Source organism: Schistocerca serialis, chromosome 5 (assembly GCF_023864345.2).
Source record: "Schistocerca serialis cubense isolate TAMUIC-IGC-003099 chromosome 5, iqSchSeri2.2, whole genome shotgun sequence".
NCBI lineage: Eukaryota > Metazoa > Arthropoda > Insecta > Orthoptera > Acrididae > Schistocerca > Schistocerca serialis.
The window spans coordinates 112235486-112251969 of record NC_064642.1 but is presented as its reverse complement, the minus strand read 5'-3'; the positions used below and the strand labels follow the sequence as shown (position 1 = coordinate 112251969).

The window sequence follows — 16484 nt, the reverse complement described above, 5'->3', positions numbered from 1 at the left end:
ACTATGGGAGATCATCAGGGCTGGGATCAACTTGTTTCATTTTCTAGTAATTGAAAACAATGAATTTTTCATAGTATGCTAGAGCCTTGAAAGTAGTACCAAGTTTTGAAATGGTACTGTAGCGTAGCAGACACATTGATGGGCTACAATGCTAAACATTGTGGCTTTGAGTCCAGCCGCGCACCATTTAAAATTTCATTGTTTTTACACATTTATCAACATGACTTTGATCATTATTTTTATTCTGTTAACTGGTTTAAATATTTTTATTTTTCATCTATACTTGTATCTAGTAGCATTTTAATCGTTGTGTTAACCTTTTTATTCGCTCTCATTTTTTAATTCCTTTCATATTTTTTCCGTTAGTATCTTTATCAATGTATTTTTAACTATTTTTGTTTATCTATCATTATATTTAAAGTTTTAAAACGATGATCGAACTGTTTTTCATTACGACATGTACATGTTTTTGGATGGTTATTATCATAAAAGTTCTTCTTGCCTCATACAAAATAATGCTACTGTAGATTTAAATGAAAGAAGGTGTTATAAATAAAATGAAATTAAAGCAAATAATACAAATAATGATTGCAACAACACAGAAGCAAATATAACATAATGAAAAGGAAGAAATTAAATCAAAGTAAATACATTAAAATGATTAGAATTGTTTGAGCAAAGATTCAAAATGAAAAAAGAATAACAGGAAAAAACTGATTCAGCAAAGAGTGTGTGTGCATGTGTGAATTGTGGTTTATTAGCCTCATAATGTACATAATCTAAATAATTTGATTCAGGTAGAGGAGACACGTCAAAATTTTGGTAAAGTTTTACCATATACATACAGCACCTGATTTTAACAAATGGTACCATAACAATAATACAATATAAAAATACACATACAATAAAAAAAACTAACAATTAATTACAACAACTGTTTTTAACAAATGGTATCATAATAATAATACAGTTTTGTTACACATACAATTAAAGACTAACAATTAATTACCCCTTGCTCAAATTATCATGTCATCCTCTATTAATTCTTCTACTGAATAGTAGCATTTCTCCCACAGAATCTGCTGTAGCTTTATTTTTAGACTCTCTGGCTTCATATTAAATATTTTTTGCCCATTAGCTTGTTATATATTGTCATCCCCATATACTGTGGAGTTCGTGCATATAATTTCAAATGATGTGTGGGTAAAAGAAAAAAAAATTTATTTCTTGTGTTGTATGTGTGGTTAAAATGATTTTCCTCAAATAATTTTTGTGTGCTGTGTACAAAGATTATAATGTCATAAATGTATATGGAGGGAACTGTAAGGATTTTAAGGTTCCGAAATAATGGGCAACAAGATTCTGTTTGTTGTGCACTACACATGTATCTTATAATTTTCTTTTGCAGTTTCAGTATTCGAGATACACTACTTGAATTTCCCCAGAAAATGATACCATACCTAATGACAGATTCAAAATAACTATGATGTGCTGTTTTTTGTGTACTCATGTCAGTAGAGTGTGCTAGTATTTGCACTGCAAATGCAAAGCTGCTTAGTTTATTTGATAGGAACTCAATATGTGTACTCCAGTTTAAGTTGTTGTTCACATTTAGTCCTAGGAATTTGTCTGTGTTAACTTCTTCCATAGGGTGATTGTGATGATGTATTTTAAGAGCCACACATTTCAAATGTTTGGTTTTGTAATGCACCATATTGGTTTTTGCAATGTTCAGTTTCAAGCCATTTAACTGGAACCGGTTTTCTAGAGTACCAATTGTGCTCACAATGGAGCTCTGAATTTTTTCTGCATCATCTTCAATTAAAACAGAAGTATAATTCGCAAACAGAACTGATGGGGAATTTATATTTATGGGCAAGTCATTTACATAGAATGGGAACAGGATTGGCCCCAAAATGGAGCCTTGAGGCACACCTTGTGATACTGTACTCCATTTGGAATAATAATTCACTGCATTTGATGTGACACTTACCCTTTGCTTTCTGTTGTGGAAGTATGATGTGAGCCATTTCAGAGCTTTGTCCTTAATTCCATATTTGTTTAATTTGTAGATAAGCAAGTCATGGTTCACCGAGTCAAATGCTTTTGAAAGATCGCAGAAGATACGTGCGACTTTACTCTTCTGATCCAATGATTTGCATATCTTCTCAATGAAGTTATTTACTGCATCCAGTGCGTTTTTTCCTTGTTGGAATCCAAATTGGTTACTTACGATAATATCATTTTTTACGATAAAATTTTTGATCTGATTTGCAGCTACTTTCTCTAACGCTTTTGATAGGATTGGGAGAATAGAAATAGAGCGGTAGTTTCCCATATCTTCCCTCAACCCTTTCTTGGACAGAGGTCTCACTTCGGCATATTTTAACACATCAGGAAAGCATCCCTGTTCAAAAGATTGGTTGACTATTTTAGCTAGCAGGGGTGCTATTATGTCATATACTGCTTTAATCACTTTACTTGGTGTCCCATCCCACCCAGCAGAATTTTTATTTTTTAATGACAATATAACATTTTTCACATCCTTTATTGTGACTTTTTTAAAATCTGTGAGATATTCAGCTTCTTGGTTGAGTCCAAAGGGGATTACTTTACTCTGATATCCTGCTACATCAACTTCTGACTTTGCTACATTTATGAAGAATTCATTTCAACACTCTGATATTTGAGCTGGGTTTACAAGAACATTATCATCTACTGTAATCTTAGTTATTTCATTACTACTGACTTTAACACCTAACTCTGTGTGTGTGTGTGTGTGTGTGTGTGTGTGTGTGTGTGTACACCAATTAATTCGAAAAAAATAATCATTATAGTCATTTTGATAGAAAATCCTGGGGGAATCAAACCCACAACCTTGAATATACCAACCAAATAACTTAACCAATAGGCTACAGCACCATTCTGAAAATCATTCCTATTTGCAAGGCTGTAGCGGATCATGAAAAATGAGTTTGGTAGATTACTAACAAATAGTGGCCCACCAGGGTGAATGGTTGCAGCCTTGCAAGGTGTGATAACTGGGACACTGAACTACAACACCACATAGGTGGTTTCAAAAAGTTGATCCCACCCTGATAACTGGGACACTGAACTACAACACCACATAGGTGGTTTCAAAAAGTTGATCCCACCCCTGGAGACCTCCCTTGTCAGTATACTACCTATTTGCACTAATTCATATGTAAGATATATGTTGGTGGCAGCAGAATTGTTGCAGTCTTCATCAAAAAAACACTTCCCAACATTTGCCCTGCTTTTCCTGCAAAGATCTCAGTTAGTTCCCTGAGGATATGGGCTTATCCCAACTAGATGCAACCTGAAATACGCATTTTTGTGTTTATACAATGTCTGTCGTCTGCCTACTTGCTAAAGGGTCCAAACACTGGAGCAGTACTCTAGAATAGGTCACACTACCCTGTAGTACTTCATATGTAGTTATCTAAAAAGATGCTGTGCACTTTCCCAGACTTCTTCTAACAAATCCTAGCTCTCTATTCACCTTCCCTACAGTTGATCTTGTGCGGTTGTCAGATTTCGTGTCTCTTCAGAGTATCATCTATTACTATTTCAACAGTGCAACAAGCACAAGGAATATTCCACTAATCTTGTCATTGAATACTATTGGGTTTTTTTCTATTTATTACTGGAATTCTCTTATATTTATACAGATTTAAAGATAGCTGCTACTACACCAGCTGGAGAAGCTGTTAAAGTCAAGTTATTTTGTGTTTCCTTATGATGATCCAGTGAATGATCTGACAGTGCTACTGCAGTATGTGATAAACTGCGTAAATGGGACAGTAGAAAGTCCTTGATGGAATGGAAATAATGGAAGGACTAAAGGTAGCAAATCATGACATAGTTTAGGTGTTGTGTGGTTAATTGGCACATAAACAAGACAGGAAGAGTTGCCAAGCTTTTGGAAGATTCCTCCTTCAAGACTAAGAGGATACACTATACACTATTACACCTGTGTAACTATATTCTTCCAGCAGGTGTATGTGTGTTTCTTAGTTCTGAACAAGGACCCATCTGAAAACTTATCAACATTTTCTTTCTTCTAGAGAAATTATTTACTTCTATTGAGAATATTAGTGCTCTTCATATGTTTCTGTTGACATATGTCCAATGTTTTGTTTCTGTTGAATATTTGTTGTCCATTATTGTACACTTGGTTATTGTTATAGTGGAAAAACAGTCATACTACACACATGAACATTTGTTGAAAGAAAAACTGTTTTCACCATTAAAGAAGAGAAACTAACTACACCTTTTAACAGAATGAAAGCTTCTTGTCTCTTCACTGTCTTTTTAAATAACAGAAATGTCAAAGATAATTTAGTCACAAAATCAGAACAAGTATAGGAGCTGTTATCCACTTGCTTAATTTTAACTCTTAACAGTTCTACTAGTCAAAAATTCTTCAAGCTAATCAAATATCTATGAAGATAATTAGTGTGATTGAAAGTTCATTGCATTGTAGAAATGTAGGAAGAGGGAACTTAGTTGTTCACCTGCATCTGCTATTTGCAAAATATTGTGTGAGAGTAGTGCAAGCTGTGTTTCACACGTGTGTTTCTTTATGTACCCATGCTGATAATTTGAAATAACTGGTCTGTATTTTTCTGCATACATCATTTTAACTTGATTTGAAACAGAAGTGACCAGAACTCTTTTCCAGTTGTGCAGGAATATTTACTGTGTTTCAGATTTTTGATAAATGTGAGTGAGGAACGAGGCTAATTCTACAACATATTGAATGTTGAATTTCCACAGAGCCTGTGCCTTATTTTCTGTGAGTGGTCTTTAATTACTCTTCAGTACCATTTATTATGGTTATTTCAGTATATCTCATTTATTATGGTCAAACACTTATACTGTTATGTCCTTACGTGTAAAAATATTTTTAAATCCAGAATTCAGTAATTGTCTTTTGTCTGATGTCCTCAGTTTCAACGCTAAACTGGTTCCAAACCTTCCACCCAATGTCTAGTGGATTTTCTGATAAATCTTTCACCTACTATCACCTAAAAGCATCATACATGGCCCTTCTTACAGATGTATAGGTTGCCCTTAAGTTTTCTGTATCCTTTCTGCTACACGTTGTATTGCAGAAATAGTGCAACAGTCTCTATTTTTTCAACATTTTCTGAATAGTACCATTATATCATAGTGGGTTCATCATCACAATATTTTTTGGAATCTTAAATTTTTGTTATTTTGTGATCCATTTGGAAAATGAAAACATGTTCCTCATCGTTGTCACAGATACAGTCGTATAGACACAGGTATCAGAATAGTTTATGGTTCTCCACCTCATGTTTAAAGATGTAACTTGGTTGGAACATATCACAGTAATGGAATAATTGAGATCCCTGCATCCTAAAGAAAATGTTGTGGTAATGTGTTCATTGTAGCTGCTTCCAGAATAGAATATTTCAAGATGATGTTACAAAAACATTGTTGTTCCCTGAACCTCTTGTAGGAGGTGAGGCACATAGCATAAGGTTTCTTTATATTGTAATTACAATTAGAAATTGTTACAAAGGTATGTTTCTCTTAGTACAGTGAAATCTTAAGCAGTCAGTCAGATTGAACAAACCTAAAGCTGTCCACACTGTCAGTTTTAAAATATTTTTCACGTCACATGTGTCCCCAACTTTTTCTAATCCAAACTGCAAAATTATCTCTAGAGTAAACAGTGCTGCTCATCTAATGATTTTTGTGTACATTGAAGCAGTTGATCACACTATATATATCTATAGTTTTCTAATTTCTAATTTTCAATTTTTAAATATGTATTTTGTAAAGACTTTAGGATTAAAGGAGAGCCCTCACCAAAAATCAGAAGTGCTGAATTGTCAATAGGTACACAGGAAAGGAGGAAAGCTTTCAAGTTATCCTTTGACGAGCTAGAGTCACACACACACACACACACACACACACACACACACACACACACAGAGAGAGAGAGAGAGAGAGAGAGAGAGAGAGAGGAAAAACACAGAAAGAAAAAAAATTGTATGAGACAGCGAGAATTAGTAAAGACCCAGAAATAATTTTACACTATAAAAATTATTGTAACATACTGAGAAAAGTTGTCAGAAAAAAAAAAAAAAAAATGTGTATATTAGAGATGAAATTAACAACTCAGGCAATAAAATCAAATAAATATGGAATGTTGTTAGAAGAGAGACGTGAAAAGTAACCACTGGGGTAGGTAGTATACTATTAAAGAGAATGAGACCGTCTTAACCATCAGTACACAAGTAGCTAATATATTTAACAACGATTTCTTATGTGTAGGTGAAAAAATTGGCAAGAATAGTTTAAAAGAAAAAGCCTTACAATACACAGAAGAGTTGGTTTTGAGAAACCCTAGTCACATTAGGTTTCATCTAACAACCTCTTGTGAAATAAGGAATATCATTAAATCTTTGAAAAATAAATGTTCTGCTGGAGTAGATGACATCTCTAACAAGATGTTAAAATAATGTGGAGCAGTTAAGCTGATGTTCTTAGTCACATCTGTAATGCATTACTAACTCAAGGTATTTTCCCAGACAAGTTAAAATATGCCATTGTCAAGCCTCTCTAAAAGAAAGGGAGTACCACAATTGTCAATAATTACCGTCCAGTATCATTGCTTACAGCATTTTCAAAAATTGTTGAGAAATTAATGTAGTCAAGAGTGGTTAGCCATCTCAACAGTAATGGGATACTTAATAAATCACAGTTTGGATTTCAAAAATGCTGTTCTACTGAAACAGCAATATACAATTTCACTGCCCACATAATAGGGTTTTTAAATGGTAAAGTGTCACCAATAGGAATTTTCTGAGACTTGTCCAAAGCATTTGGTTGTGAGAACCATGACATTATGTTATAGAAATTACATTTCTATGGTATAAATGGAACAGCATTGAGTGGTTTAAGTTATATCTACAGAACACAAAGCAAAAAGTTTCTTTATATGGATTAAGTGATTTAAGAAAATTTCCCACTTGCTGTAACTGGGGTGAAATACATTAGTTGTTCCATGGGGTTCGATTATGGGTCCCCCTCTGTTCTTGATGTATGTGAATGACTTCCCTTCTTATCTGAAACAAGAAGGCTAAACTGACACTGTTTGCTGATGATACAAGCATCATTATTAATCCAGTAAAAGAAACTCTAATAGAAAATGATACAAATAATGTCTTTGGAAAAGTAGTTAATTGGTTTTCTGCGAAAGGGCTTGCTCTGAACTTTGAAAAAACAGAATACATCCAATTTTTTACTGTAAGAAGTGCAGTCCCGTCAATAAATATAACATATCAACAGAAGTCAATAGCCAGGGTAGAGCATACTAAGTTTTTAGGTGTACATATAGATGAGAATCTTAATTGAAAAATTCATATTTTCGATCTCCTAAAGCGACTAGGTTCAGTTACTTTTGCAATCAGAATAATTGCTAATTCTGAGGATATAGAAATTAGCAAGCTAACATACTTTGCATACTATCACTCTCTGATGTCATACAGAATAATATTCTGGAGTAACTCTTAGGCAAAAAGTATTTACTGCTCAAAAGAAAGTGGTTAGAATAATGGGTGGGGCTCATAGTCACACATCTTGTAGGCACCCATTTAAAAGGTTAGGAATTCTTACAACAGCCTCACAGTACATTACTCGGTAATGAAATTGTTCTCAACAACATGGACCAATTTAAAAACAACAGTGGCATTCAAGATTATAATACCAGAAGAAAGAAAGACTTACATTATCCTCTACTTAACCTATCTTTGGCACAGAAAGGGGCAAAAATGCTGCTGTAAAACTTTTCGATAAATTACCGGATGAAATAAAATGTCTGGCAGATAGCAGTAATAGTTTCAAAAATAAATTGAAATCATATGTCCTTGGCAACTCCTTCTATACCATAGATGAATTCTTGAATAGGAATAAATAAATCTATAGGTGTAATAAATGCATTTTGTCCCATTTAAGGAAATGAGGTAGGTAATAAAAATTTTAAGCCAAAAAAAAAGAAAAGAAAAGAATCTCCATTCATGTGTGCATTTCTTATGCACTTTCATGCAGCAGGTTGTTGACTGGTTGTGGTGGAGGTGGGTTGGTGGAAAGAGGTAGAGGGAGGCAAGAGGAAGGGAGAGGGACCGAGAGTGGGTGGTTAGTGGCTTGGAGAGAGGCTGTCAATTTACTGGCTAGGAATGTGGGAGAGAGAGGTGGCAGGTATATGGGCTGGTAGATGGGATTGTAACAGCTCGTGGGAAGTGGCACACGGTGAAGGCAAAGTGGGGACATAAATTGGGTGGGGGTGACAGGATAGAGGAGTCAGAACCAAGACATTCTATTCACATTCCTCACAACCTCAACACCTTTTCTCCCATCTGCTTCATCTGGTCCTCCTCTGCTCTATGCACCACCACCTTCCTGGACGTTGACCTCCACCTCCACCATCCCCAACTCTGTTCATATTAAACCCATTAACCACCAACAGTACCTGCATTTCGATAGCTGCCATCTCTTTCACACCAAAAAATGCCTTCCATACAGCCTAGCCACTGATGGACAGCATATCTGTAATGATGAGAATTTACTTGCCCAGTATGCTGAAGGCCTCACTTAGGCCTTCACAGATAGGCATTACTCCCCGAACCTAGTCTGCAACCAAATTTTCCTTACCATATTCTCCCCCCTCCCCCCCCCCCCCCCCTTCCAAGAATCAGCTCAGCTGCAATGGAGCACTCCCCTTGTCAACCAGTATGACCCTGGACTGGAACAACTGAACGATGTCCTTTGCTAGGGCTTTGTTCATCACTTGTCCTGACTTTAAATGAGGAACATCATACCCAAGACCCTTCTCACCCCCTCCTAAAGTGGCGTTCTGTTGCCCACCCAACCTGCACTACATCCTTGTCCATCCCTATGCCACTCCCACTCCCAACCCCTTGGCACAGGGTTCATATCCTTGTGGTGTACCTAGGTGCAAGACCTGCCCAATCCACTCATCCAGCACCTCCTACTCCAGCCCAGTCACAGGCTTATCCTATCCCATCAGAGGCCAGGTCACGTGCGAAAGCAGCTATGTGATACTCCACTGCACTTACTGCACAGCATTTTATCTAGGTGTGACTACGAACCGGCTGTCAACCAGGATGAATGACCGCTGCCAAACTGTTGTCAAGAACAAAAGTGACCACCCGATGGCACCACATACAGCTGGAAATCCTATGCTCAATTTCATTGCCTGCTTCACAACCAGAGCCATCTGGATTCTTCCCTCCATCACCAACTTCTCTGAACTGCACAGATGGGAGTTATTCTTACAACACATCCTCCACTACTGTAATCATCCTGGCTTCAACCTCAGGTAACTCACTGTCCCTGCCCCCTACTCCCAACAGTTTCACTGTCCTCCCTTCTGTCACTTCCTCCCATTTCATTTCCCCACATCACCTTCAGCATGTGCCACTTCCCACCAGCTGCTACAATCATGCAAGCCCATACACCTGCCCCTCCATCCTGTGTTCCTAGCAGGCAAACTGGCCACTTCTCTCCAATCCACTAGCCACCCAGTCCCAGTCTCCCTCCCTGCCTGCCGCATCCTCTCCCTCTACACAACCAATGTGACACTACCCCACGACAACCGGTCCACCTGCCGTAAAATAACATTGACACTGTCAGTCTACCTGGCACCATGTAGGGGCATTGGCATGTGTGTGTGTGTGTGTGTGTGTGTGTGTGTGTGTGTGTTTTATTCTATCTCACCAAAGGCTAACTGAAAACTAGCAAGTTTTCCTTATTTTGTATGTGCTTATCGACAGCACAATGGTTTTGCTTTTCAGTCAATGGTCTCCTTTAATCCTAAAATAATTACTTTCTACAAGAGCTTTCCTACAACATTTATAAGTATTTTGCATGCCTCAAACCCATCCATGTTCCGATTAAAGTTTGAGGGAAAGCAAGAATTCAGAACCAGCTTGTATACATCTAGTCACACTTCTGCAGATTAGCATTATTAATCAAATGACTGGCAGGTATTTTATGGAATTTTATGCTTTCATTACAAGGAGCAACATCATAGTGACATTTGAAACTCAATGTTTTAGCAGACAGAGGCAAATATTTTGGCCTTACATTGTATATGCTGTGTCACCTTGGTACTCGATAGCAATTCAGAGAAACATTTATAGGAATATTGTGCTAGTTACATTGTTGTGTTGCGGTTTTAATGCCTGCTGTCATGTGAAGTGGAGAGGACGTTTTCAAACTAGGGAAATGTTTTTATGGACAAAAGAGGCATATATTTCAGTGAATTTGGAAACATATCTAGTAACATTTTGCACCAAACACAACTAATACCTGTTACAAAGGTGTACTTACTACAGCAGATGATGTTAGAAAAAGCTAAAAAAGTGTATAAGTCAGCAAGGGGTGCCCTTTTCATACTGGTGTGTTACTTTAAAATGCATGGTTGACACATTTTTGATACGTATTCACCATGTTTATTTGTAAATTTCCGTGATTTTAATATTTCTGGCATTTTAGTGCGTTTATGTGTTATTTTTAGTACACAGCAATTCACCTTCTTGAATAGTAATATCATGTTTGCTAAACCCTTTCTCACTGATGACACCCCCAAGAAGAAAGCAAAAAGGCTGTAGCCAAAAGTTGTAAAGTATTTCTTTCATATGTGGTACCCCAGGCTAGTTGTTTAAGGCAGTTTTCTGATAAAATGTATTCAGTATTATTTTGAAAGACTGTTGGGCCAGCAGAAACATCTGATTATTAATCTGAGTCACCTTAGTCAGTTACTCCTGATAATATGATTAATTTTGGCAGTTGCTAACTAGGGATGGTAAAAACTGACCGGTTTTGGTTCAGAATAACCAGTATTTTTCAGTATTTTTTTTACTAATAACCAGGTAAAAACATCAGTTATTCATAGCAGCTGTACTGAAATGTTTCATTTTTAAATAAACCTTTTTCAAGGAATGAGTAATTTTTATTTGTAAAATTTGCATTGCTTTGAAATATTGCGTTATTATGGAAAATGGGAGAAGCTATGGATTTTAATAACAATGCCGGCAGAAACAAGGAACAAACACATGGCATAAGAATTGGTACAGCACTGCTGAGACAATAATGTACCTGATACCATGTAGAGTGGCCTTTTGTATGGGATGCATGTACCTGCTGTGTGCAAGACTTGCCCCATCTGGTTTATATGACAGTCGGTCATCAACTGTGTTAGAGAATGGCACCATTCCTAGTCTGGAAGTTTTTACAAAGTGTGGTATTAGTGAAGTACAATGCCCCATTTGCTTTAAAAGATTAAAATGGGAGGAACCACAACAAACTTGTGATATAATATAAGGAGAAAACGTAACATTTAGCAGTTCATTCATAGTTTGCAATGAAAATAGAAAGCAGCTGATCTGCTGCTTGTGTCTATATAATAGAAGAGGCATTCAAATGAATCCCAAGCACTAGTAAAAAGGGTAATGATTTTATTGACTCAAAAATGTAGTTATACACAGTACACACACTCAAAAATAGCCGCCAAAACTGTTGGCACATTTATCCCATTGCGATACTCAACGGTTGATTTTATCCTTGAAGAAGTTAGTAAGCTGCTGTCGGATCCAGGCCTGGACCCAGTCACACACTTCGTTGTCCGTGTGACGTTGCCCATGCTAATACCCAGTAACCGATGGGTCTCATCCATGGTGATTCTGCGGTTGTCCAAGACTAAAGCATTCACTTCCACAACCATTTACGGTGTGATGACACAATGAGCCTGTCTAGTATGAGCATCGTCTTCCAGTGGCGTGTGCCCCTCAAGGAATTGTTCGCGCCAATCCACAACACTTGAACAACCCAGACTGTACTCACTGTACACAGCCTTCATCCGTTGATATATTTCATGGCCTCCAACTCCCTGTGCCACCAAAAATCGAATCACTCCTCGTTGTTCCTGTTGACTTGCCTGCATGTTTGGTAGTGGACGATAACTTGTGTAATCACCTTCTCTTAAGTGTGAAACCACACTGTCGCTATGCTACATCAAACGGTGCGCACGTGTCAGGCTCTATTCCCCCAGTTACTTGGTCCCACCTTACGTGTAAGGCAAAGGCAGATGCACTGACCAGGTTTCATTTGAATGAACCTCATATGCCTTTATCTGCTTGTTGCTCTTGAAAACGGACATATTAACATGAAAAACAGAGTCTTCAAACTCAACTTTCACTCCTTAGCACTGACTTTGTCCAAATAGTGAATGGTCCAGAATTACAACATGATTTTTGAGTAGAATTTAAAAAAATTAGAATCAATAGGTGATTTTTTGTAGTAGTCAGCCACTTATCACTTTTCGAGAAAAGCGGGGAACAGTGGACAGACTAACTTTTCTTTTATTAGCCTGTTTAATTTAATATTTTGATTTTATGTATCTTTAAGTCATAATGTTTGAATCTTTCTATGATTTCTACATTTAATATATGAAATAATAGAAATAAGAAACTGAAAAACACTTATTTCAGAAACTGGTTATTTTGTGCAGTTTTAAGAATCTGGTTAAACTGGCATTGGAAAAAAACTATATAACTGAAAACCAGTAGTGTCACTGATAACCGCCATCCCTATTGCTAATCCAAGTGTTCCTGCTTATTGCTATGCACCCACACCTCCTGGAGAGCCCCATGCATCTTTCCAACATATGTTCTGCAAGATGTTGATAATTTCTGAACTTTCTCGTTCCAGTTTCACCCAATCTTCAATTACTAATATCATGTTTGGTGACCATCCAAGGCAGTTATTGAGAGTGAAATTTACGACACTGTTAACAAGAATCGTAGCTACTAGTGAGCATGCTGCTGAGCAAAATTTCCCATTATTAAATAGAAATTTACAAGTCTTGCTAATACATCCTTGTATTAGTACTTGAATGCTTAATGAACAACCAATATTTATGTTTCTGCAAGTTAATAAGAATATTTCTTTGCTTTCTTTTTAAATATTTTTTTGTTTGTATTGCCATTTCCCAACAAAACTGACATTAAATACTGTATTTCTTAGTTTGCTAGGTCCAGAACTGTGGAATATATTTACATCTTTAGAGCATTCTTTTGATACTGCATCTGGTGAAATAGTTGTATCAAGTCCATTTATAAGTAAAAATGGATTCCGAATTGTCATATCTGAAGGTATGTTTACATTCTTCATGATTGGCCGTGCTTTTTTAAGTTCAGATACCAGAGCCAATGTATGTATGAATTCCACAATGTTTCAGGCCCAGACGATGATTCTGCTTCCATTTCACACATTGCAAGTACTGTTAGATTCTATGATGTTATGGAGTTAAAAGAGATATTGCAAATATTGAAAGTGAAAGGCTCAAATTGTGCTTTGGAGCACTGCCGACCTTTAAAGATCCTTAACTATTTCAAGGTAATGACCCAAACATCAGATAAAACTAGAATTATTGGTGGCAGTAGTACTTTATTTTATTCTTTTATGGAAGCTGAAAGTAATCTGAGAATGACTGATTTGAAGCATTAACTGATTTAATGTGGTGGGCCTCATTAGTCCTTGTAAAAAATTAATTACTGCCAGTAGACATACATAAATGTGACACACTTCCTAGTTTTGGTACTAATAGTGCCTTCCTCTGGAAGGAGACAGATGAAGCTTCAGCTCTGCCTATCCTTATTCTCACTGCAGGTGGTCTGATTGACCTACCCTTCCTTTTCAGCCTTCTACAACCTATCCCTCTCCCTTCCCCAAGGAAGGAACTATTAGTTCTGAGTGATAAGAAGTGTTTCAGCAGTACTACATATTTCTGCTCCTGCAGGTAAGCACTGCCTCATAATTTTGTTAGTTTTCTTGACTGAATTTTCTTTTGATATAGTTAAATAATGTAGTATAAATTTTGATACATGTGAGCAACTGGAGCATAGAAGAAACTTGAAATAGAAATCTCCCAGTTTCTGACAGTCAGTCCTTATAAAATAGAAGTTTGAGACATTACTCTTATACCACTACTCTTAATGCAGTTGCGACCATTAGAAATTCTATTTTTCCTGTGCTTGAAGCCTGTATTGTTAGTAAGTTCAGCTTATAATCACTTATCAGCATTATGGCCCCTGATATTGAGCTGTTCACAGGATGAAGTGTGATAAATAAAAATTCAGAAAAATAGTGAAGTCCATTTCTTAACCCCTGTTTCTATAAGCTTAACTTAACTTAGAGAACTTAGCCCTAGTGGGGTCTCACTCCATAAATTCATTATTTTTTTGCTCTCCACACTGAAGCCTTTCCACTATTTTTTTTCTATTCTATTTAGGAAGCCTCCATTTTTATTGATATACAGGGTGATTCAAAAAGAATACCACAACTTTAGGAATTTAAAACTCTGCAACGACAAAAGGCAGAGCTAAGCACTATCTGTCGGCGAATTAAGGGAGCTATAAAGTTTCATTTAGTTGTACATTTGTTCGCTTGAGGCGCTGTTGACTAGGCGTCAGCGTCAGTTGATGCTAAGATGGCGACCGCTCAACAGAAAGCTTTTTGTGTTATTGAGTACGGCAAAAGTGAATCGACGACAGTTGTTCAGCATGCATTTCGAACGAAGTATGGTGTTAAACCTCCTGATGGGTGGTGTTTTAAACGTTGGTATAAACAGTTTACAGAGAATGGGTGTTTGTGCAAAGGGAAAAGTTCTGGACGAGTGATGAAAATGTAGCACGCATCCAGCAAGCATTTGTTTGCAGCCCAGGAAAATCGACTCGCAGAGCTAGCAGAGAGTTGCAAATTCCACAATCAACTGTATGGAGAGTCCTACGAAAAAGGATGGAGCGCCACCACATTGGCACTTATCTGTCCATAACTACCTGAATGTCAACTACCCGAGGCGATGGATCGGCTGCCAGGCAGCCCGTGACATCACTGGCCTCCAAGAAGCCCTGATCTTACCCCCTACGATTTTTTCTTATGGGGGTATGTTAAGGATATGGTGTTTCGGCCACCTCTCCCAGCCACCATTGATGATTTGAAACGAGAAATAACAGCAGCTATCCAAACTGTCACGCCTGATATGCTACAGAGAGTGTGGAACGAGCTGGAGTATCGGGTTGATATTGCTCGTGTGTCTGGAGGGGGTCATATTGAACATCTCTGAACTTGTTTTTGAGTGAAAAAAAACCTTTTTAAATACTCTTTGTAATGATGTATAACAGAAGGTTATATTATGTTTCTTTCATTAAATACACATTTTTAAAGTTGTGGTATTCTTTTTGAATCACCCTGTATATTGCACAAACTCATTTGGAGCTCCACACAAAGAACAAAAAACTAATGCATTCAAAAAGTCTCTTATGACATGTACCGATGTGAAAAATAATGAAGGTACTCGTAACTAGTTTTACACATGTATCTAAAATCAAGACAGTTTTTATGGTCTGCTTCTATTCTTTGCCTCTCTGCAGTAGTCTCGTATCAAGTATGTTCTGTTGGCTTTGAGTGTAAATATCAAATTATGATCTGTATGATACTGTGACAATCAAAATAAAAGTGAACTGGTGAGGGAAATTGTGTTGACAAAGATTTCAGATTGATAGGGCATTTGGAGAAATGCCTCATTAGACAAGTTTTTGTGTATTGGATGACAATTTCGAAGTTCCCAAAGTGATCCTCTATTGCATGTTGCATCATAACGGAGAACCTTTGGGGGGGGGGGGGGGGGGGCAGACAAATCTTTTAATGTGCTAGAGTACACATTACATATTTAATTACATATTTATGCACACACGTGTGTATGGGTGACACACACACACACACACACACACACACACACACACACACAGATTCTACAAGACAAATGTTTTACTTTTTTCACATTCTTGAGAACCATTTGACTTAGGGTGGTGGGCATCAGACTAGTATAAATTACTCTTGTAGTAACTCTTACGTCTTTAGTCTGGACTACATTAGTAAATTACATCTGTAGTAATATAGTAACTCTTGGAGAGCTCAATTTCTGTTTACTTCTTTAGTTATAACTATAGTAGTAACACCTTTTTACTAAAGAAGTAAGTCATTTCTGCACACTGCTGGCATGTGCATGTTGTTTTCTCTCAGAAAATATTGATTCTCGGCAGACATTATTGCATCATCTTTTGACAATTCTATCTATAAAGGGTTATTAAAATTCAAAAAAGCTAAATGCTATTGCATTAATGATAAGATTGGTGTATTATGAAAAATAAACATGCTGTTAATGGATGAATGTATTATTCAGTCCTTAACCCCACCATCTACAACTACCACTGTACATTGTTGGGGGTGGGGAGACGTGTTATCCAAGCAACGCCATATACAATATTTTTGCCACTTGAGGTATGAGCTAACAGCAACCTGGAGGTAGCCAAGGACAATTTAAGTGTTAAGGGAAATCCCAA

At 37.0% G+C, this 16484-nt stretch overlaps 1 protein-coding gene across 1 annotated transcript in view; it reads left to right on the top strand.

Moving 5' to 3' along the window:
* Positions 1-16484, top strand: part of LOC126481256 (PMS1 protein homolog 1-like) — a 123224-nt gene that overhangs the window by 95165 nt on the left and 11575 nt on the right. The window contains exons 11-12 of the mRNA XM_050104875.1: positions 13105-13232; positions 13319-13476. Of these exons, the coding sequence (XP_049960832.1) occupies positions 13105-13232; positions 13319-13476 (286 nt within the window). The remainder of the gene's footprint in view (positions 1-13104; positions 13233-13318; positions 13477-16484) is intronic.